The sequence below is a fragment of the Ambystoma mexicanum genome, chromosome 6q (genome assembly GCF_040938575.1).
Source record: "Ambystoma mexicanum isolate Mex_15411 chromosome 6q, UKY_AmexF1_1, whole genome shotgun sequence".
Lineage (NCBI taxonomy): Eukaryota > Metazoa > Chordata > Amphibia > Caudata > Ambystomatidae > Ambystoma > Ambystoma mexicanum.
The window spans coordinates 1625965280-1625987098 of record NC_090937.1 but is presented as its reverse complement, the minus strand read 5'-3'; the positions used below and the strand labels follow the sequence as shown (position 1 = coordinate 1625987098).

The 21819-nt window shown below is 50.0% G+C and overlaps 1 protein-coding gene across 1 annotated transcript in view; it reads left to right on the top strand.

Annotated features, from left to right (window-relative positions):
• Positions 1–21819, top strand: part of LOC138516923 (RING finger protein 145-like) — a 332975-nt gene that overhangs the window by 293270 nt on the left and 17886 nt on the right. Inside the window, exons 8-9 of the mRNA XM_069632386.1 lie at positions 10832–10979; positions 11369–11725. Of these exons, the coding sequence (XP_069488487.1) occupies positions 10832–10979; positions 11369–11725 (505 nt within the window). The remainder of the gene's footprint in view (positions 1–10831; positions 10980–11368; positions 11726–21819) is intronic.

Sequence of the window (21819 nt, the reverse complement as noted above, 5' to 3'; positions counted from 1 at the left end):
ATGGGTTTATAATGTGACCCACCTGTCCAGTCCCATGGGCTTATAATGTGACCCACCTGTCCAGTCCCATGGGCTTATAATGTGACCCACCTGCCCAGTCCCATGAGCTTATAATGTGACCCACCTGTCCAGTCCCATGGGCTTATAATGTGACCCACCTGTCCATTCCCATGGGCTTATAATGTGACCCACCTGTCCAGTCCCATGGGCTTATAATGTGACCCACCTGTCCATTCCCATGGGCTTATGATGTGACCCACCTGTCCAGTCCTATGGGTTTATAATGTGACCCACCTATCCAGTCCCATGGGCTTATAATGTGACCCACCTGTCCAGTCCCATGGGCTTATAATGTGACCCACCTGTCCATTCCCATGAGCTTATAATGTGACCCACCTGTCCAGTCCCATGGGCTTATAATGTGACCCACCTGTCCATTCCCATGGGCTTATAATGTGACCCACCTGTCCAGTCCCATGGGCTTATAATGTGACCCACCTGTCCATTCCCATGGGCTTATAATGTGACCCACCTGTCCATTCCCATGAGCTTATAATGTGACCCACCTGTCCAGTCCCATGGGCTTATAATGTGACCCACCTGTCCATTCCCATGGGCTTATGATGTGACCCACCTGTCCAGTCCTATGGGTTTATAATGTGACCCACCTGTCCAGTCCCATGGGCTTATAATGTGACCCACCTGTCCATTCCCATGGGCTTATAATGTGACCCACCTGTCCATTCCCAAAAGCTTATAATGTGACCCACCTGTCCATTCCCATGGGCTTATAATGTGACCCACCTGTCCATTCCCATGGGTTTATAATGTGACCCACCTGTCCATTCCCATGGGCTTATAATGTGACCCACCTGTCCATTCCCATGAGCTTATAATGTGACCCACCTGTCCATTCCCATGGGCTTATAATGTGACCCACCTGTCCATTCCCATGGGCTTATGATGTGACCCACCTGTCCAGTCCTATGGGTTTATAATGTGACCCACCTGTCCAGTCCCATGGGCTTATAATGTGACCCACCTGTCCATTCCCATGAGCTTATAATGTGACCCACCTGTCCATTCCCATGGGCTTATAATGTGACCCACCTGTCCATTCCCATGGGCTTATGATGTGACCCACCTGTCCAGTCCTATGGGTTTATAATGTGACCCACCTGTCCAGTCCCATGGGCTTATAATGTGACCCACCTGTCCAGTCCCATGGGCTTATAATGTGACCCACCTGTCCATTCCCATGAGCTTATAATGTGACCCACCTGTCCAGTCCCATGGGCTTATAATGTGACCCACCTGTCCATTCCCATGGGCTTATAATGTGACCCACCTGTCCAGTCCCATGGGCTTATAATGTGACCCACCTGTCCATTCCCATGGGCTTATAATGTGACCCACCTGTCCATTCCCATGAGCTTATAATGTGACCCACCGGTCCAGTCCCATGGGCTTATAATGTGACCCACCTGTCCATTCCCATGAGCTTATAATGTGACCCACCTGTCCAGTCCCATGGGCTTATAATGTGACCCACCCGTCCAGTCCCATGGGCTTATAATGTGACCCACCCGTCCAGTCCCATGGGCTTATAATGTGACCCACCTGTCCATTCCCATGGGCTTATAATGTGACCCACCCGTCCAGTCCCATGGGCTTATAATGTGACCCACCCGTCCAGTCCCATGGGCTTATAATGTGACCCACCTGTCCATTCCCATGGGCCTATAATGTGACCCACCTGTCCATTCCCATGGGCTTATAATGTGACCCACCTGTCCATTCCCATGGGTTTATAATGTGACCCACCTGTCCATTCCCATGGGCTTATAATGTGACCCACCTGTCCATTCCCATGGGCTTATAATGTGACCCACCTGTCCATTCCCATGGGCTTATGATGTGACCCACCTGTCCAGTCCTATGGGTTTATAATGTGACCCACCTGTCCAGTCCCATGGGCTTATAATGTGACCCACCTGTCCAGTCCCATGGGCTTATAATGTGACCCACCTGTCCAGTCCCATGGGCTTATAATGTGACCCACCTGTCCAGTCCCATGGGCTTATAATGTGACCCACCTGTCCATTCCCATGGGCTTATAATGTGACCCACCTGTCCAGTCCCATGGGCTTATAATGTGACCCACCTGTCCATTCCCATGGGCTTATGATGTGACCCACCTGTCCAGTCCTATGGGTTTATAATGTGACCCACCTGTCCAGTCCCATGGGCTTATAATGTGACCCACCTGTCCAGTCCCATGGGCATATAATGTGACCCACCTGTCCATTCCCATGAGCTTATAATGTGACCCACCTGTCCAGTCCCATGGGCTTATAATGTGAACCACCTGTCCATTCCCATGGGCTTATAATGTGACCCACCTGTCCAGTCCCATGGGCTTATAATGTGACCCACCTGTCCATTCCCATGGGCTTATAATGTGACCCACCTGTCCATTCCCATGAGCTTATAATGTGACCCACCTGTCCAGTCCCATGGGCTTATAATGTGACCCACCTGTCCATTCCCATGAGCTTATAATGTGACCCACCTGTCCAGTCCCATGGGCTTATAATGTGACCCACCCGTCCAGTCCCATGGGCTTATAATGTGACCCACCCGTCCAGTCCCATGGGCTTATAATGTGACCCACCTGTCCATTCCCATGGGCTTATAATGTGACCCACCTGTCCATTCCCATGGGTTTATAATGTGACCCACCTGTCCATTCCCATGGGCTTATAATGTGACCCACCTGTCCATTCCCATGGGCTTATAATGTGACCCACCTGTCCATTCCCATGGGCTTATAATGTGACCCACCTGTCCATTCCCATGGGTTTATAATGTGACCCACCTGTCCATTCCCATGGGTTTATGATGTGACCCACCCGTCCAGTCCATGGGCTTATATTGTGACCCACCCGTCCATTCCCATGGGCTTATAATGTGACCCACCCGTCCATTCCCATGGGCTTATGATGTGACCCACCTGTCCATTCCCATGGGCTTATAATGTGACCCACCTGTCCATTCCCATGAGCTTATGATGTGACCCACCTGTCCAGTCCCATGGGCTTATAATGTGACCCACCTGTCCATTCCCATGAGCTTATAATGTGACCCACCTGTCCAGTCCCATGGGCTTATAATGTGACCCACCTGTCCATTCCCATGAGCTTATAATGTGACCCACCTGTCCAGTCCCATGGGCTTATAATGTGACCCACCTGTCCATTCCCATGGGTTTATGATGTGACCCACCTGTCCAGTCCCATGGGCTTATAATGTGACCCACCTGTCCATTCCCATGGGCTTATGATGTGACCCACCTGTCCATTCCCATGGATTTATAATGTGACCCACCTGTCCATTCCCATGGGTTTATGATGTGACCCACCTGTCCAGTCCTATGGGTTTATAATGTGACCCACCTGTCCATTCCCATGGGCTTATGATGTGACCCACCTGTCCATTCCCATGGATTTATAATGTGACCCACCTGTCCATTCCCATGGGTTTATGATGTGACCCACCTGTCCAGTCCTATGGGTTTATAATGTGACCCACCTGTCCATTCCCATGAGCTTATAATGTGACCCACCTGTCCAGTCCCATGGGCTTATAATGTGACCCACCTGTCCATTCCCATGGGTTTATAATGTGACCCACCTGTCCATTCCCATGGGTTTATAATGTGACCCACCTGTCCATTCCCATGGGCTTATAATGTGACCCACCTGTCCATTCCCATGGGCTTATGATGTGACCCACCTGTCCATTCCCATGGATTTATAATGTGACCCACCTGTCCATTCCCATGGGTTTATAATGTGACCCACCTGTCCATTCCCATGGGTTTATGATGTGACCCACCTGTCCAGTCCCATGGGCTTATAATGTGACCCACCTGTCCATTCCCATGGGTTTATGATGTGACCCACCTGTCCAGTCCCATGGGCTTATAATGTGACCCACCCGTCCATTCCCATTGGCTTATAATGTGACCCACCCGTCCATTCCCATGGGCTTATAATGTGACCCACCCGTCCATTCCCATGGGTTTATGATATGACCCACCTGTCCAGTCCCATGGGCTTATAATGTGACCCACCCGTCCATTCCCATGGGCTTATAATGTGACCCACCCGTCCATTCCCATGGGCTTAGAATATGACCCACCCGTCCATTCCCATGGGCTTAGAATGTGACCCCCCCATCCAGTCCCATGGGCTTCTGATGTGACCCACCCGTCCAGTACCATGGGCTTATAATGTGACCCACCCGTCCAGTCCCATGGGCTTATAATGTGACCCACCCGTCCATTCCCATGGGCTTATAATGTGACCTACCCGTCCAGTCCCATGGGCTTATAATGTGACCCACCCGTCCAGTCCCATGGGCTTATAATGTGACCCACCCGTCCAGTCCCATGGGCTTATAATGTGACCCACCCGTCCAGTCCCATGGGCTTATAATGTGACCCACCCGTCCAGTCCCATGGGCTTATAATGTGACCCACCCGTCCAGTCCCATGGACTTATAATGTGACCCACCCGTCCAGTCCCATGGGCTTATAATGTGACCCACCCGTCCATTCCCATGGGCTTATAATGTGACCCACCCGTCCATTCCCATGGGCTTATAATGTGACCCACCTCTCCAGTCCCATGGGCTTATAATGTGACCCACCTGTCCAGTCCCATGGGTTTATAATGTGACCCACCTGTCCAGTCCCATGGGCTTATAATGTGACCCACCTGTCCATGCCCATGAGCTTATAATGTGACCCACCTGTCCATTCCCATGAGCTTATGATGTGACCCACCTGTCCATTCCCATGGGCTTATGATGTGACCCACCTGTCCATTCCCATGGGCTTATGATGTGACCCACCTGTCCAGTCCCATGGGTTTATAATGTGACCCACCCGTCCAGTCCCATGGGCTTATAATGTGACCCACCCGTCCATTCCCATGGGCTTATAATGTGACCCACCCGTCCATTCCCATGGGTTTATAATGTGACCCACCCGTCCATTCCCATGGGTTTATAATGTGACCCACCCGTCCATTCCCATGGGCTTATAATGTGACCCACCCGTCCATTCCCATGGGCTTATAATGTGACCCACCCGTCCATTCCCATGGGTTTATAATGTGACCCACCCGTCCATTCCCATGGGCTTATAATGTGACCCACCCGTCCATTCCCATGGGCTTATAATGTGACCCACCCGTCCAGTCCCATGGGCTTATAATGTGACCCACCCGTCCATTCCCATGAGCTTATAATGTGACCCACCCGTCCATTCCCATGGGCTTATAATGTGACCCACCCGTCCATTCCCATGGGCTTATAATGTGACCCACCCGTCCATTCCCATGGGCTTATAATGTGACCCACCTGTCCAGTCCCATGGGCTTATAATGTGACCCACCTGTCCATTCCCATGGGCTTATAATGTGACCCACCTGTCCAGTCCCATGGGCTTATAATGTGACCCACCTGTCCATTCCCATGAGCTTATAATGTGACCCACCTGTCCAGTCCCATGGGCTTATAATGTGACCCACCTGTCCATTCCCATGGGCTTATAATGTGACCCACCTGTCCAGTCCCATGGGCTTATAATGTGACCCACCTGTCCATTCCCATGGGCTTATAATGTGACCCACCTGTCCATTCCCATGAGCTTATAATGTGACCCACCGGTCCAGTCCCATGGGCTTATAATGTGACCCACCTGTCCATTCCCATGAGCTTATAATGTGACCCACCTGTCCAGTCCCATGGGCTTATAATGTGACCCACCCGTCCAGTCCCATGGGCTTATAATGTGACCCACCTGTCCAGTCCCATGAGCTTATAATGTGACCCACCTGTCCAGTCCCATGGGCTTATAATGTGACCCACCCGTCCAGTCCCATGGGCTTATAATGTGACCCACCTGTCCAGTCCCATGGGCTTATAATGTGACCCACCTGTCCATTCCCATGGGCTTATAATGTGACCCACCTGTCCATTCCCATGGGTTTATAATGTGACCCACCTGTCCATTCCCATGGGCTTATAATGTGACCCACCTGTCCATTCCCATGGGCTTATAATGTGACCCACCTGTCCATTCCCATGGGCTTATAATGTGACCCACCTGTCCATTCCCATGGGTTTATAATGTGACCCACCTGTCCATTCCCATGGGTTTATGATGTGACCCACCCGTCCAGTCCATGGGCTTATATTGTGACCCACCCGTCCATTCCCATGGGCTTATAATGTGACCCACCCGTCCATTCCCATGGGCTTATGATGTGACCCACCTGTCCATTCCCATGGGCTTATAATGTGACCCACCTGTCCATTCCCATGAGCTTATGATGTGACCCACCTGTCCAGTCCCATGGGCTTATAATGTGACCCACCTGTCCATTCCCATGAGCTTATAATGTGACCCACCTGTCCAGTCCCATGGGCTTATAATGTGACCCACCTGTCCATTCCCATGAGCTTATAATGTGACCCACCTGTCCAGTCCCATGGGCTTATAATGTGACCCACCTGTCCATTCCCATGGGTTTATGATGTGACCCACCTGTCCAGTCCCATGGGCTTATAATGTGACCCACCTGTCCATTCCCATGGGCTTATGATGTGACCCACCTGTCCATTCCCATGGATTTATAATGTGACCCACCTGTCCATTCCCATGGGTTTATGATGTGACCCACCTGTCCAGTCCTATGGGTTTATAATGTGACCCACCTGTCCATTCCCATGGGCTTATGATGTGACCCACCTGTCCATTCCCATGGATTTATAATGTGACCCACCTGTCCATTCCCATGGGTTTATGATGTGACCCACCTGTCCAGTTCTATGGGTTTATAATGTGACCCACCTGTCCATTCCCATGAGCTTATAATGTGACCCACCTGTCCAGTCCCATGGGCTTATAATGTGACCCACCTGTCCATTCCCATGGGTTTATAATGTGACCCACCTGTCCATTCCCATGGGTTTATAATGTGACCCACCTGTCCATTCCCATGGGCTTATAATGTGACCCACCTGTCCATTCCCATGGGCTTATGATGTGACCCACCTGTCCATTCCCATGGATTTATAATGTGACCCACCTGTCCATTCCCATGGGTTTATAATGTGACCCACCTGTCCATTCCCATGGGTTTATGATGTGACCCACCTGTCCAGTCCCATGGGCTTATAATGTGACCCACCTGTCCATTCCCATGGGTTTATGATGTGACCCACCTGTCCAGTCCCATGGGCTTATAATGTGACCCACCCGTCCATTCCCATTGGCTTATAATGTGACCCACCCGTCCATTCCCATGGGCTTATAATGTGACCCACCCGTCCATTCCCATGGGTTTATGATATGACCCACCTGTCCAGTCCCATGGGCTTATAATGTGACCCACCCGTCCATTCCCATGGGCTTATAATGTGACCCACCCGTCCATTCCCATGGGCTTAGAATATGACCCACCCGTCCATTCCCATGGGCTTATAATGTGACCCACCCGTCCAGTCCCATGGGCTTCTGATGTGACCCACCCGTCCAGTACCATGGGCTTATAATGTGACCCACCCGTCCAGTCCCATGGGCTTATAATGTGACCCACCCGTCCAGTCCCATGGGCTTATAATGTGACCCACCCGTCCAGTCCCATGGGCTTATAATGTGACCCACCCGTCCAGTCCCATGGGCTTATAATGTGACCCACCCGTCCAGTCCCATGGGCTTATAATGTGACCCACCCGTCCAGTCCCATGGGCTTATAATGTGACCCACCCGTCCAGTCCCATGGGCTTATAATGTGACCCACCCGTCCAGTCCCATGGGCTTATAATGTGACCCACCCGTCCAGTCCCATGGGCTTATAATGTGACCCACCCGTCCATTCCCATGGGCTTATAATGTGACCCACCCGTCCATTCCCATGGGCTTATAATGTGACCCACCTCTCCAGTCCCATGGGCTTATAATGTGACCCACCTGTCCAGTCCCATGGGTTTATAATGTGACCCACCTGTCCAGTCCCATGGGTTTATAATGTGACCCACCTGTCCATGCCCATGAGCTTATAATGTGACCCACCTGTCCATTCCCATGGGCTTATGATGTGACCCACCTGTCCATTCCCATGGGCTTATGATGTGACCCACCTGTCCAGTCCCATGGGTTTATAATGTGACCCACCCGTCCAGTCCCATGGGCTTATAATGTGACCCACCCGTCCATTCCCATGGGCTTATAATGTGACCCACCCGTCCATTCCCATGGGTTTATAATGTGACCCACCCGTCCATTCCCATGGGTTTATAATGTGACCCACCCGTCCATTCCCATGGGCTTATAATGTGACCCACCCGTCCATTCCCATGGGCTTATAATGTGACCCACCCGTCCATTCCCATGGGTTTATAATGTGACCCACCCGTCCATTCCCATGGGCTTATAATGTGACCCACCCGTCCATTCCCATGGGCTTATAATGTGACCCACCCGTCCATTCCCATGGGCTTATAATGTGACCCACCCGTCCAGTCCCATGGGCTTATAATGTGACCCACCCGTCCATTCCCATGGCTTATAATGTGACCCACCCGTCCATTCCCATGAGCTTATAATGTGACCCACCTGTCCATTCCCATGGGCTTATAATGTGACCCACCTGTCCATTCCCATGGGCTTATAATGTGACCCACCTGTCCATTCCCATGAGCTTATAATGTGACCCACCTGTCCATTCCCATGGGCTTATAATGTGACCCACCTGTCCATTCCCTTGAGCTTATGTGACCCATCCTTTCCCAGTCAATGTGAAACAACCTACAGAAGTAGGATGACGGGTGGATTCTCTATTTATAGTGCTTAGGACCGGGTGCGAGGGGACACTGTACACACATCTCATTCTAAAAGTGTTAAACTGACAGCAAATGCTTCCAGGCCTACCTTATAGTGCAGGCATATCACGTCCATGTTGTAAAGGGGAGAGAGAACAGGGTTTAAGAAGCACTCTCGCCCTGTAGGCAATCTTTACAAACTCTAACTTATGCCTTACTTTCTCTTGGAAACGGAAGAGTAAGTCAGTAACCACCAGCAGCTTTGTGATTCCGTCTCTTTGTAACTGGGTTACATCCTTTTGCCTTCCTGCCTAATTATAAATGTAAGTGCCTAGAAGAGAACTCCTTTAGCAGAAGGTACTATATACTTTTTTATTTTGCCTGCTTCTGAGTCTTCTACATAAGTTGAAGACTTAGAATTAGGAAATGGTTCCAACAGCACTGCCTGTTAAACACACCTTCGATCCAGCACTGCGTGGTACTCCATTCCAGAGACCTAAGTATCTGTGCACTATGCAGTGATGGTAAAAATCACCTCTGATCCAGCACTGCGTGGTACTCCATTCCAGTGACCTAAGCATCTGTGCACTATGCAGTGATGGTAAAAATCACCTCTGATCCAGCACTGCATGGTACTCCATTACAGAGACCTAAGCATCTGTGCACTATCCAGTGATGGTAAAAATCACCTCTGATCCAGCACTGCATGGTACTCCATTACAGAGACCTAAGCATCTGTGCACTATGCAGTGATGGTAAAAATCGCCTCTGATCCAGCACTGCATGGTACTCCATTCCAGTGACCTAAGCATCTGTGCACTATGCAGTGATGGTAAAAATCACCTCTGATCCAGCACTGCATGGTACTCCATTACAGAGACCTAAGCATCTGTGCACTATCCAGTGATGGTAAAAATCACCTCTGATCCAGCACTGCATGGTACTCCATTCCAGTGGCCTAAGCATCTGTGCACTATCCAGTGATGGTAAAAATCACCTCTGATCCAGCACTGCGTGGTACTCCATTCCAGTGACCTAAGCATCTGTGCACTATCCAGTGATGGTAAAAATCACCTCTGATCCAGCACTGCGTGGTACTCCATTCCAGAGACCTAAGCATCTGTGCACTATCCAGTGATGGTAAAAATCACCTCTGATCCAGCACTGCGTGGTACTCCATTCCAGAGACCTAAGCATCTGTGCACTATCCAGTGATGGTAAAATTCACCTCTGATCCAGCACTGCGTGGTACTCCATTCCAGAGACCTAAGCATCTGTGCACTATCCAGTGATGGTAAAAATCACCTCTGATCCAGCACTGCGTGGTACTCCATTCCAGAGACCTAAGCATCTGTGCACTATGCAGTGATGGTAAAAATCACCTCTGATCCAGCACTGCGTGGTACTCCATTCCAGAGACCTAAGCATCTGTGCACTATCCAGTGATGGTAAAAAATCACCTCTGATCCAGCACTGCGTGGTACTCCATTCCAGTGACCTAAGCATCTGTGCACTATCCAGTGATGGTAAAAATCACCTCTGATCCAGCACTGCGTGGTACTCCATTCCAGAGACCTAAGCATCTGTGCAGTATGCAGTGATGGTAAAAATCACCTCTGATCCAGCACTGCATGGTACTCCATTCCAGTGACCTAAGCATCTGTGCACTATGCAGTGATGGTAAAAATCACCTCTGATCCAGCACTGCATGGTACTCCATTCCAGTGACCTAAGCATCTGTGCACTATGCAGTGATGTTTGAAGTTAGTCATGTGTCACTACAGTGTTCTAGCAGTGATTCAAATCCACCCAATTATTGCCCGATTCCCAAGAATGCACCCTAAAGTATGGCATCCATTACTGCAGCCACTATGTAAGTGGAATTTGCTTCACGTGTACATGTTGCTTAGGTTTCTGCTCTTTTTTTCCCCCTCAGGAGTCTATGGAAGCACATCCGGGGCGTCTGTATGTGCCTGTTCCTGCTGGTTTTCCCCTCGTTCATGGCATACAAGATCTCGCGATTCTTCCACATGGACTTCTGGTTGCTTATTCTTGTCTCGAGCTGCATGCTCACCTCCTTGCAGGTAAGTCGATCACCAGCCCATGCCTCCTCTGCTTAGTTGCCACCTGTTGTATGTGTACTTTTGGTATTGGCGATTAGATGATTACAGCATATGTTTCATTTTTTTTCTATTTTCATCACTTAAACCCAACTTTGAAGTATTATTCATCTCTTTTTTAAAGGGGTTTCCTTTTCTCGCTTATGAAGTTTGGGATTTATTTCTTAAAGGATGGGTATGACAATGGAAGATGTTTTGGAACTAAACTTCCCTGAATGCAAATGTTTTGACCTTTGCTCTGCTTCCCATGAGCCATGGCATCTCTGGATCTTGAGGTACCATTAGGACTGATGTTTTATAATAGTATTGACATTGACATATGTTGTGTTTCCTTTATCGATTTCCTACGGCAGGTGATGGGCACTCTGTTTATCTACACCTTGTTCATGATCGAACTCTTCCAAGACAACCCCCTGGAGAAGATGGACGAAATCATTTATTACGTCAACGCTGTGAGCAGAGTGCTGGAGTTCCTGGTGGCGGTCTGTGTGGTTGGCTACGGCACATGGGAGTCCATTTTTGGCGAGTGGAGCTGGATGGGTGCCTCGGTCATAATAATCCATTCCTACTTAAATGTCTGGCTGCGTGCCCAGTCTGGTTGGAAGAGCTTTCTGCTACGGAGGGAGGCTGCCAAAAAGATCAACTCTCTTCCCCAGGCCAGCAAGGAGCAGCTTCTAGCCCATAATGATGTGTGTGCCATCTGCTTCCAGGTAACCGTGGAATGTGTTCCACCCATTACCAACTCCCGTTCCAGCAACAAATCACATTACTTATGTATTGATGTGATATGATATTTTATTTGTATCATGCTCCTACACAGGTGTTCTTACTAGGCCCAGTGACATTGAGTAAGTGCAAGGGAAAGGGGAAAAGTGCATGGAGGTGGGAGAGTGGAAAGTGCGGAGCAGAGGATGGACAGATAAATAATAATAAATACAAAATGAAATAGATAATGGAGCAATAAACAAGGGTAGTGCAGCCGGCAAGTGCTTTGTTTACGGCAGCAGTACTGGGTCAGTTTGATAAGTGCATAAAAAGAAGAAAGTGGGGGTGCGGGGGACTGTATGGGTACAGATACATTCCCCAGTGCAAGGGGTGGTCGGGAGGCAGTGCGGAAGGGTGGCAGGGTGAGCAGGTACCTGGGCCAAGGGGACAGAGGGTGGCCAGGTGCACAGTGCCAAGAGAGAGCAGATCAGCAAGGGAGAAGGGGAGCAAAGGCAGATGCGAAGAGGAAGGTGCTTCCGTAACCGGAGATGGTTCTCAAGTTTTAGAGTGGCAGAGAGGCTGTTCCAGAGGGAGGCCCAGGCCGAAGACAGATCTACCCCCAGTTCGTTTCTTTGAGAAACGACTGACCCTTAGGGAGTTAGAGGTAGAGGAGCGAAGAACTCGAGAGAGGATGTATTTGCGGAGAGACAGCTGAAGGTATTTTGGACCCAGGCCCCAGAAAGCCTTCTGGACAATACATAGGGTTTGAAATGTAATCCTTGCATCCATTGGGAGCCAATGGAGAGATTTCAGAGCTGGAGAGATAGGGCTTGAGGCCAAGGACAAGTCTTGCAGTACTGTTCTGGATTAGTTGCAGAGGGCGAAGACTAGAGGCAGCTAGATTTAGGAGGCTGTTACAATAGTCCAACCTAGAGAGAACCAGAGCTTGGCAGACAGGGAGCTTCTGGGGGAAGGAGAGGAAAGGAAGAGTACCTCTGAAGAGGTGCAGTAGGAAGTTTGACTTTGTAGAGACCTCAGAGTTGAAGGCAATCCTTGATTGATGATGATAATAATAATAGTGTGCTCCTATTGTATTACTCCTGCTTCTAAGCCCTGTAGTAACCAGTTTAATAGTAGAAAGCACTTCAAAGTTAAAACTGATTGTTCCTAATGTAACATGCGTAATTCTGTTTATGTGCTTTAAGATAGTGGCACAGGATTAAGTGAGCATTGTTATGGCTGGATTCAGCTTTACAAAGGGCAGATCTTGGCGGTTCACCAGATAAGAGGAAAGACTACTCATGAAAGACTTGAGTCCTCTTTAAGACGCAGATAATATTTTTCAGTTTCAAGGTAACCGCGCCACCAAAACCCGAACCTACAAAGAGTCTAGAGCTTCCATGAAAACGAAATTCAGATCTGATAAGAAAACACACTTGCCAAATGTCTCTTCTAATGGAGTGAAGTGTGATCCCTTCACACTTTTTTTTTTTCTTCAAATTTCTGTTTTATTAGTTTTCAAAAGGTAGCAGTTTGATAATCATATACAAGCACTTTCCACCAACAAGACAGCGAAGGATTATTGCAAAAAACAGCAACCATGTATAGAACGTACAAAGTCTTTGCGGAACACAAACATTTCCAATAACAATATAGAAACCAATTGCTTACACCCCGCCCCCTCCCCCCAATTCTCATGACGCCGACTGACGGGCTAAAAGACACCAGATGTTTCCTTAGAACCATTTACATCTACACAACATGGGACACACGAGCACAAAATGTCCTGTGAAATCTACGTAGCAGACAACATGAACCATTGCATAGATTATCTTTGGGTGTAGTAACGCTCTGCACACATTCTGTTTATGTGACATATTTAACACGAAATTCAGACCATGCATTCTCAACTGTGGTGTGATTCCCCCTGCAGGGCCGCAGTCAGATTGTCCATTCTGTATATGTTCAGTGCAACCCCCAACCATTCTGTTTTGCTAGGGAGCTTGGGTCTCTTCCAAGCCATGGTGAGACAGGCTCTCGCGGCCATGAGAAGGCCTTGTATCATTTTGGGTGCTTTCAAGGTCGTGTCGTCCGTTTCAACCAGGCCGAACAGAATCAGGAGTGGTTGTTTCTCCCATACATCTTCGTCCAATTCCTTGATCCAGCTGAGAACTTCTGACCAATAAGCTTGGACCACCTCACATCCCCACCACATATGCCAATAGTCTGCTCGCTTCCCACAGCCCCTCCAGCATTGTGGGCTTACCCCTTGGTACATTTTGGCCAGACGTGTCGGATCATACTGCCATCTATACATCAACTTGACGGCATGCAGTTTGTATTGGCAGGATATAGATGACTTTGCCGTTCGTCTACAAATTTGTAACCATAAGTTTCGTGAAATCTGCCTGCCCATATCTGATTCCCATCTGTTCTTGAGTGTGAGGGATGGTGTAATATCGACCTCGATCAGCGCCGAGTATATTGCAGTAATTAAACCTCTAGAGGTCGTACAGGTGTCGAGAATTCTCTCAAACGGGGTGAGGTCCCTTTGTAGCTGATCTTTACATATCGCCCTCGTCATCACCCCCTTGAGTCTAAGGTAGAGGAAAACTGAAAGCGAGCCTATTCCAAGTGCCTCCTGAAGCTCCTGAATAGTAATGAAGGTGCCATTCCTCCAGAGTTGACCAGCCCTTTCCAGTCCCGCCTCATACCAGGTGTCGTAGCTCCCTGGGTCCGGGATTGCATCCCGGATCCCTGGCGACCAGAGGTGTCCCAACGAGAGGGCCATGTTGCAACTCCCACCATTTTCTTACCTGGCTTCCATATTGCCCATATTGTTCGAATAATGGGGTGATTTTTGATACTATTGACTAGCTGGGAAACCGGAACCCACAGCCATTCACCCAGGATGAAAGGGTGGATATGGTAATTGTCCAAGGCTATCCATTGCGGCTCTGACTGTTGCCTGACATGCGGGACAAGCACACGCAGTTGGGCTGCCCTATAGTATGTTTCTAAGTCCAGGAGGCCCACCCCTGCATTGTCTTTTCTAAGCTGGAGCAAAGACCTGTTGACTCTTGGCTTTTGATTTTGCCACAGGAAGGTTAAGAGGGACTTTCTAGTATCTGTAAAGTATTCCTGGGGCATTTTGATAGGGAGCATTTGGAACAGATAAAGTATTTTGGGAAGAATCACCATTTTCATTGCGTTTAGACGGCCCAGCCAGGAGATGGTAAGTCTGGACCACCTTTGGATGTCGTTTTGAAGGACAAGTGACAGAGGGGGGGAAGTTAGCCTCATATAGGGAATCCAAGTCGCGTGTAACATTGATACCTAGATATCGGAGTGTGGAGAAGCTGACTTTTACACCTAGAGGGGCAAAGCGCTCCAACTCAGAGTCTCTACTTTTATCAATTGGGAGGAGGATTGACTTTCCAGTATTAATTTTCAGGCCGGCCAGTTCGCCATATTCCTCGATTATATCGATCGCAGCTGGGACAGAATTCAGGGGGTCAGTTAGGTGTAGTAATATGTCGTCCGCGTAGAGGCCTAGTTTATACTCTCGATCACCCACTATGATTCCCTTAACCTTACCATCGTTCCTTAACCTCTGCGCCAGCGGCTCAAGGGACAATACAAATAGTATTGCCGACAGTGGGCAGTCTTGCCTTGTTTCCCTTTCCAAGGGAAACCAGCGTGAATAGCCCCCGTTCACTGCTACTGACGTTGTGGGGTATGTGTACAGTGCTTTGATGGCGCGGCGAAGCTTCGGCCCGAGCCCGTTCAAAACCCTTTCTAAAAAGTCCCATGACACCCTATCAAAGGCCTTCTCGGCGTCCAGTGACAGAAGAGACGGATCCCCACCCATTCCCTGTGCTTCATGAATTAGGTGAAGTGTTTTCCTCATGGTATCCGCTCCCTGTCTCCCAATAACGAAGCCAATTTGATCTGAGTGTATTAGCCGAGGTAAGTGTGATTCAAGCCGAGCCGCAATGACTCTAGCATATACCTTAGCATCAATACTGAGAAGAGAGACGGGCGATAGGAGCTACAATATTTGGGGTCCCTACCCTCCTTTGGGATGACAGCAAGCAGGGCCTGAGAGAAGGACGGGGGGGCATGGCCTGTATCGAAGATGTGATTGAACAAAGATGCAAGAAAGGGGGCAATGAGTGCAGAGAATGTCTTATAAAACCCAGGCGTGAAACCATCATCCCCAGGGGCCTTTCCCGTCTTCAGGCATTTTATGGCGTCCGAGACTTCCTCCTCTTGACTGGTGTGTCTAAGGATTCGGCCTCCACGGATGTGAGCGTAGGGATCTGCACTTCTCCAAGGTATGTGTCGATATTCTCGGGAGGAGGGGGAGGGTCACATGTATATAAGTCTTCATAAAAGAAGGCAAATGCTTCTTGTATGCCTTCGGGGGATGTTGCTGTCGTGTCTGTGAGAGTGCCGTCAGTCCTCTCGATGAGATCGACCCACCTCTCTGCCTTCTGTGTACGGAGACGAGCCGCCAGGAGGGCGCCTGTCTTGTCGCGTTTTTCATAATATTTTTGTTTGAGGTATTGTAGGGTTTGAGCTCTCTTGCCCACAATAAGTATTTTCAGCTCCTCCCTGAGCTTCTTAGCTTCCGCAAGATGCTTGGGTCTCTCACACGGGGAGGACTGTGCTAACTTTTGGGCTGTGGAGAGCTTCTCCCTAATGTTCTTTTCTATCAGTGCACGTTCTCGTTTTGTTCGGGCCCCCTCCCTAATGAGCACCCCCCTCCAAGTGGCCTTGGCTGCTTCCCATACGGACGTCTTCCCAACCTCACCCGTGTCATTTGTGCAAAGAATTGATCGATCTCAGTTTCAAGAGTTTCTTTGAAAACCAAGTCTGCCCATAAGGAGTTATTATATCTCCATTTAGTATTCCGAGGGGCCAGATCGTTCCAGCATACGTCGACCGTAACCATGTCGTGGTCCGACCATGCTGTGGGGTGTATATTCGCGGCGCAAAGTATTCGCAGGAGGCCGTCGGATAGGAAAATGTAATCAATGCGTGTGAGTGTGTCATGAGGGAGGGAGTGAAAGGTGAAGCCCCTGTCCGCTGGATGCAAATGGCGCCAGCTGTCAGTGAGGCCATATAGGTCCAGGGTTAATTTGATTTCAGCCTCATCTCGGGAGGTGGGTGGATCGTGTGCGTCGGACCTGGTCTGTCTATCCACAGAGCTGTCCATCCATGTATTAAAGTCTCCACCTAGCACTGTGTGTCCCTTGGCCATGCTAAAAACCTTTTTGGTTATTTTGTGGAGGAACCTATTCTGCCCTTGGTTAGGTGCGTAGAGCGTGGCTAGGGTGACAATTGTGCCTCGAATGTTTCCCACAACCACGAGCGCCCTTCCTTCCTTGTCTGACCAAGTCTCAAGGGTCGACATCCTAAGGCCCCTGCGAATCAAAATCCCCACGCCTGCTTTTTTTGAAATTCCAGAACTCCAGTAGGAAGGACCCACTTCATGAGATGGAATCACCCTCTCCTACTCCCTTTGGTATCGTGTCTCCTGCAGAAAAAGGACATCTAAGTTTGACCTCCTGAATTCTCTGGCCACCATGGATCATTTCGTGGGGGAATTTAATCCCTTCACATTAAGTGTGCATATTCGTAGTGTGTCGTGTAGGCGACATCTTGAGCGTCATGTGAGTACTTAAGCAACCATGTCGTCTGCATCATGGTCCGTGTCGTGCTTGGTAATGCTTTGCATGGCTCATTACGCGTGCGTCTGGTCTCCGCTAGTCCTGAAGAGGCCAAGGAGAGACCCTTCCAATTCGCGCCCTGACCCTTCATGGTCCCACTTTGTGTACTTCCGCCGCCCAGGTCCGTCTTCTCATGGAACGTGTGTCTTCTTCCCAGGCCACCCTTTCCTCCCTCCCCTCCCCTCCAACATTCAGCGTCCGACCCGTCCAGGTGGACATCACCCGGTCGGCCTCGGACCACCAATGGAAACCGCGAAACAAGCGGTCCTATCCTAACGAAAACCTATTTACCATTGGGCCCCCAACCGTGCAATCTAAACACTGCAAAAGCAACATACATATGTCAATTCTGACCCCCTTCTTATGCATCGTTCCAGTGTCCATTTTACCCCACATTTCCACCCAGGCACCCTAAACATGCCGGCCCCCGTTTGTCAAACGCGCAACAGAAATTAGACAGTCAGATCTAAAGCCTGGCCCTGGAGTCGGGTGCACCGCTGGCGCATGCTGCGCGTGAGCTCCCTGCACCAACATACCGAAAACCCTTCACTTTCTCGTGGGCAGCGCCGAGCGCTCAGCCTCAACCATACCAATCACCCCATTGTACCTTTGCCATGTGCTGCTTAACGTGACAGCCTGGAATCCGGGTCAGTGTTCCATGTCTTGTGAATTGTTCATTCTCTGGATCCCTGAATCCTCTTGCGCCGCGGGCCCTTAATACGCCACTCACCCTCACGTCCTTTCGATTCAGCAAGGGAGGGCCCTTTTCCCTGGGGATCCAACAGGTCCGCTATACAGTCTGCAATGTCCTTTTCCGAAACTAATTTCGTTGTCTAAGCCTCCCAGTCAAAGGTGAGTGAGAACGGATAACCCCACTGGTACCTGATACCTTTGTCCTTCAGCATCCCTGTAATTGGGGAGCATTTCTTCCTCATTGCCAACGTGAGCGATGATAGATCTTGGTAGATGGAGATGTTCGCTTCGCCTAGTGAAAGCTGTGGTGCGTGTCTGGCCTTTTCTAGGATCCTAGCTCTGTCCGCGTAATTGTGAAAACGAGCCAGTATTGATCTCGGGCCTCCTGGTCTGCCTCCAGCCCTATGTATGCGGTCAATTTTCGGTTCATCCACTAATTCATCCCTAACTAAGAGCTTAAGAATGTGTGTAGGGTCTGTTTTAGGTCAAGATCGGTTTCGCCTTCCTTTTCGGGCACGCCGAACACACGAATATTGTTACGGCGCTCCCTATTTTCGAGATCATCAATCTTTAGGCTTATTTGTTCTTGCCTGTGTTCTATTTCTGCGATGCGGTGATCCATTTGAGCCTCCAACGTGTTCAGAGAGGTTTGGTTGTGCTCGACTTGTTCCAGCCTGTCGTCCATTTTGTCCATTCTTTTTGTGATTTTGTCGATTTTGCTGCCTATATCTGCTCTCATGCTTCTCATCTCGGAAAGCAGGTCAGCAACATCTGCCTTAGTGGCAGCGGCGTCAGATCCTACAGTCGACATCTTGGACTCGGCGGGTGGCCTCAGGGAGTCGTGGGTTGGTGTAAACCTATATTTCGCCAATTTGCCCTTATGGTCCATGGGTGGCGGGACCCCAATGGCGAGGTGCGTGGGTCACAGCCATACACAGAGAGCCCCTCCAGAATGGTCTATTGAGAGGTATACGCTTGTGTATGCAGGCTTCGTCCTCCAGTGGCTAAGCGTGATGGGGGGATGATATTAAAAGCTCCGAAAACAGCTAGCCCCTCTTATGTAACTAATTGCCCTTCAGATCTTCTTGCTTTATCCAACGGGGGAGCTCTCTGTGGTGTAGGACAGCATGAGGCTCCGGGGCAGTACCTAAGAAAGAGAGATTTCAGTTTGATGCCTGCGCAGCGCGCCACGGTAGGGTGCTGGCTACCGTCCCCGGATCTTGCAGGTTCAGGAGTATGCGTGGGTTCCGAGGAGGGCACACGCCCTGACTGTCAGGGGCCCAACCCTCTCTCGTGACCTGCTCAAAATCTTCTAGCGCCCTTGATAGGGCCCGAGGCGCATCGGCTTGCTTATTCTCTCCGGGGTCCAGGTGCCCTGTGCATCCCCCCCAGCCAAGTCGCGACTCGGGAAAGGGCTCGCCACCTTCCTTGTTCGTAGTGCAGGAGGAGAGTCCACTCGTGAAGGGCCAGGACAGCTTTGAGTGGATGGAGCCGGTCGTCTCCCTCTAGTGTGACCTGGGCGCACGCTCGTACATGAAGCGACAGCAGTGACCACGTAAAATGGGCCTGCTCCTCGGCAGTCCTCCCACGGGCCCACCCGGAGTCCAGTCGGGCCCTCTTTGGGGCCCCTGGCACACTAGGGTGAGGGGGTGCTTGCCCGTGTGCCTGTACTTGTCTGTGGGCCCAGGGAGCGGTGTGCGTCGCCGATTTCTCCCTGGTTCCGCGCGTATCACGGCTCTGCGAACGCTGGAGGACGCGGCGGGATCTCGCAGACCTGCCCTTCCTTCGCGCGCCCAATCTTTCAAAGGGGGTTTCTCCATGAAAAAAACTGTTTCAGTCTGGGGTTTCTCCCAGTATGTCCTGAACACTTCCAATGCCTATTTCCGTCGAAGTTGTGGCCGGGGGGGGTCTCGTGGTGGGGGCTCAATCCACTTTTCGGGACCCTTGCGCAGAGCCTACACGGAAAGTATTCCCATCCGTGTGCCCCCTGGTGGCCGCCTCCCCTTCACTCTTTTAATCCTCAATCTTTGAGCTGCTCCTTATTTAATGGGAATAAAATTCTGAGGCCAACTATGTTCTCTTTATGTTTTGATTCCTAGGCTTACTGGCATTTGGTACGAGGCTGTTAGGGAAAATTCTCATTCTATGGCTAATTTCCCAAACCAAGGGAGTCCCCCAGCAGCTTTGCTGGATTTTTGGGGTTTGTTTATTTCTCCTGCTAAGAGTGAGACTCTTTTCCTCCCACTCTTAGGCATGATTTGAGGTATGTCTTTGACTTATTGTGTGCTTATGGGCTATGGGGTCTTTTACTCCATAGGGTATCATCTGTTTTAGTGTATGTGTTACAAAGCACCCTCAGTGCAGTAACACAGGGGTGTCATAGTGACCCCCAAACATAGACTCCATACCCTGGGACTGACTACTGTCTCCCAGGGCATGTAAAGTCACCGTTGACTTTACTAGTCCAAAATTGTGAACAGAACCAGTACAAACCATCATATTGTGGAAGTACTGGTAGGGGTGATTAGATTGCCCCTGGGTCTGTTTCCAAGGGGGCACTGTCCAGTCCCCCCCCCCCCCCTTGTCGAGTTTCTGGCTGGTGGCAGTGGTTACCACGCGAAATATTCCACCTGAATATTTCCTATGGGATTTTCCCATTGATTTTAAACGCACCACTATTTTTGGTGCAATGTTAAAGATACCGCTGGTGTATTTATTTAATATAAAATCACTGGTTGGGTCTTTCGCCAGAACTGTTTTCCAAAATGGCGTTTGTGTCCGTCTCTGTAACTCCAACCAAGGTCGGGCCCTTTGTTCCACTTTTTGGCGGGCTTCTCCACAGAAGCCACTCCGTCTGTGCCACAGGATGTGTGGGTGGGGGAATTGCCGCCCTGGACTGCGTTGCCTTAGCAACTCAAGTCGCACTCTGTTCTGATTGGCCCAGTGGTGAGCCGCCCGGCTCACCACTTAGCATGTATGAGTGACAGCTAGGCTGTTGGATGGGGGTTTTTCTGCATAAAAGTAGGGGTTTTGCGACGAACTTCAGAAGTCGCCACAGGACCTAAGAAATCCGAAGAGGGGAGAAGCTGAGCCATCTGCAATGACGACACCACGGTGGAGCCCTGCTGCAACAACCTCCCCACTTCTCCGACGACAAGAGAAGATCTTCTGCTGTAAGAGTCTTCTCCCTTTGTGCTGGTGGGGACAACCAGTTTGCCATTCACCTTCCAGGATGTCCCTTGGTCGAATCGCCCGTGCCAAGCACCCCGGTGGCCGGATAGCCAAGCTTCACCACTGTGACCGCGAATAAAAGGAACACACCGTTTAACCGAACGAACTCCGCGGCTGGTCTCTTCCCTGGGCAGTGCAACAACTCCAAGTTTCCTCCTCGACGGGATCTTCTCCTTCCCTGGTCGAAACCACGAACTGCACCCGCTGCCAGGAACAACTGCCACCGCTGGAGCTTCCTCACTCTTTAAGGTACTGTGTTCCGCCTGGCCTCCCTTTCTGCGGATTGCTAAAGGTGACCCTTAAATCCTTGGCTTTCCAACTGGTTTGGCCCCCAGACCTAACTTTATCTTTCGCATCAAACCAACCTGCTTTGAACATTTCTGCAAAGACTTGAGTGCTTTTTAAACTGTGATCTTGGGCACATTTCGCCTTGCTCCATT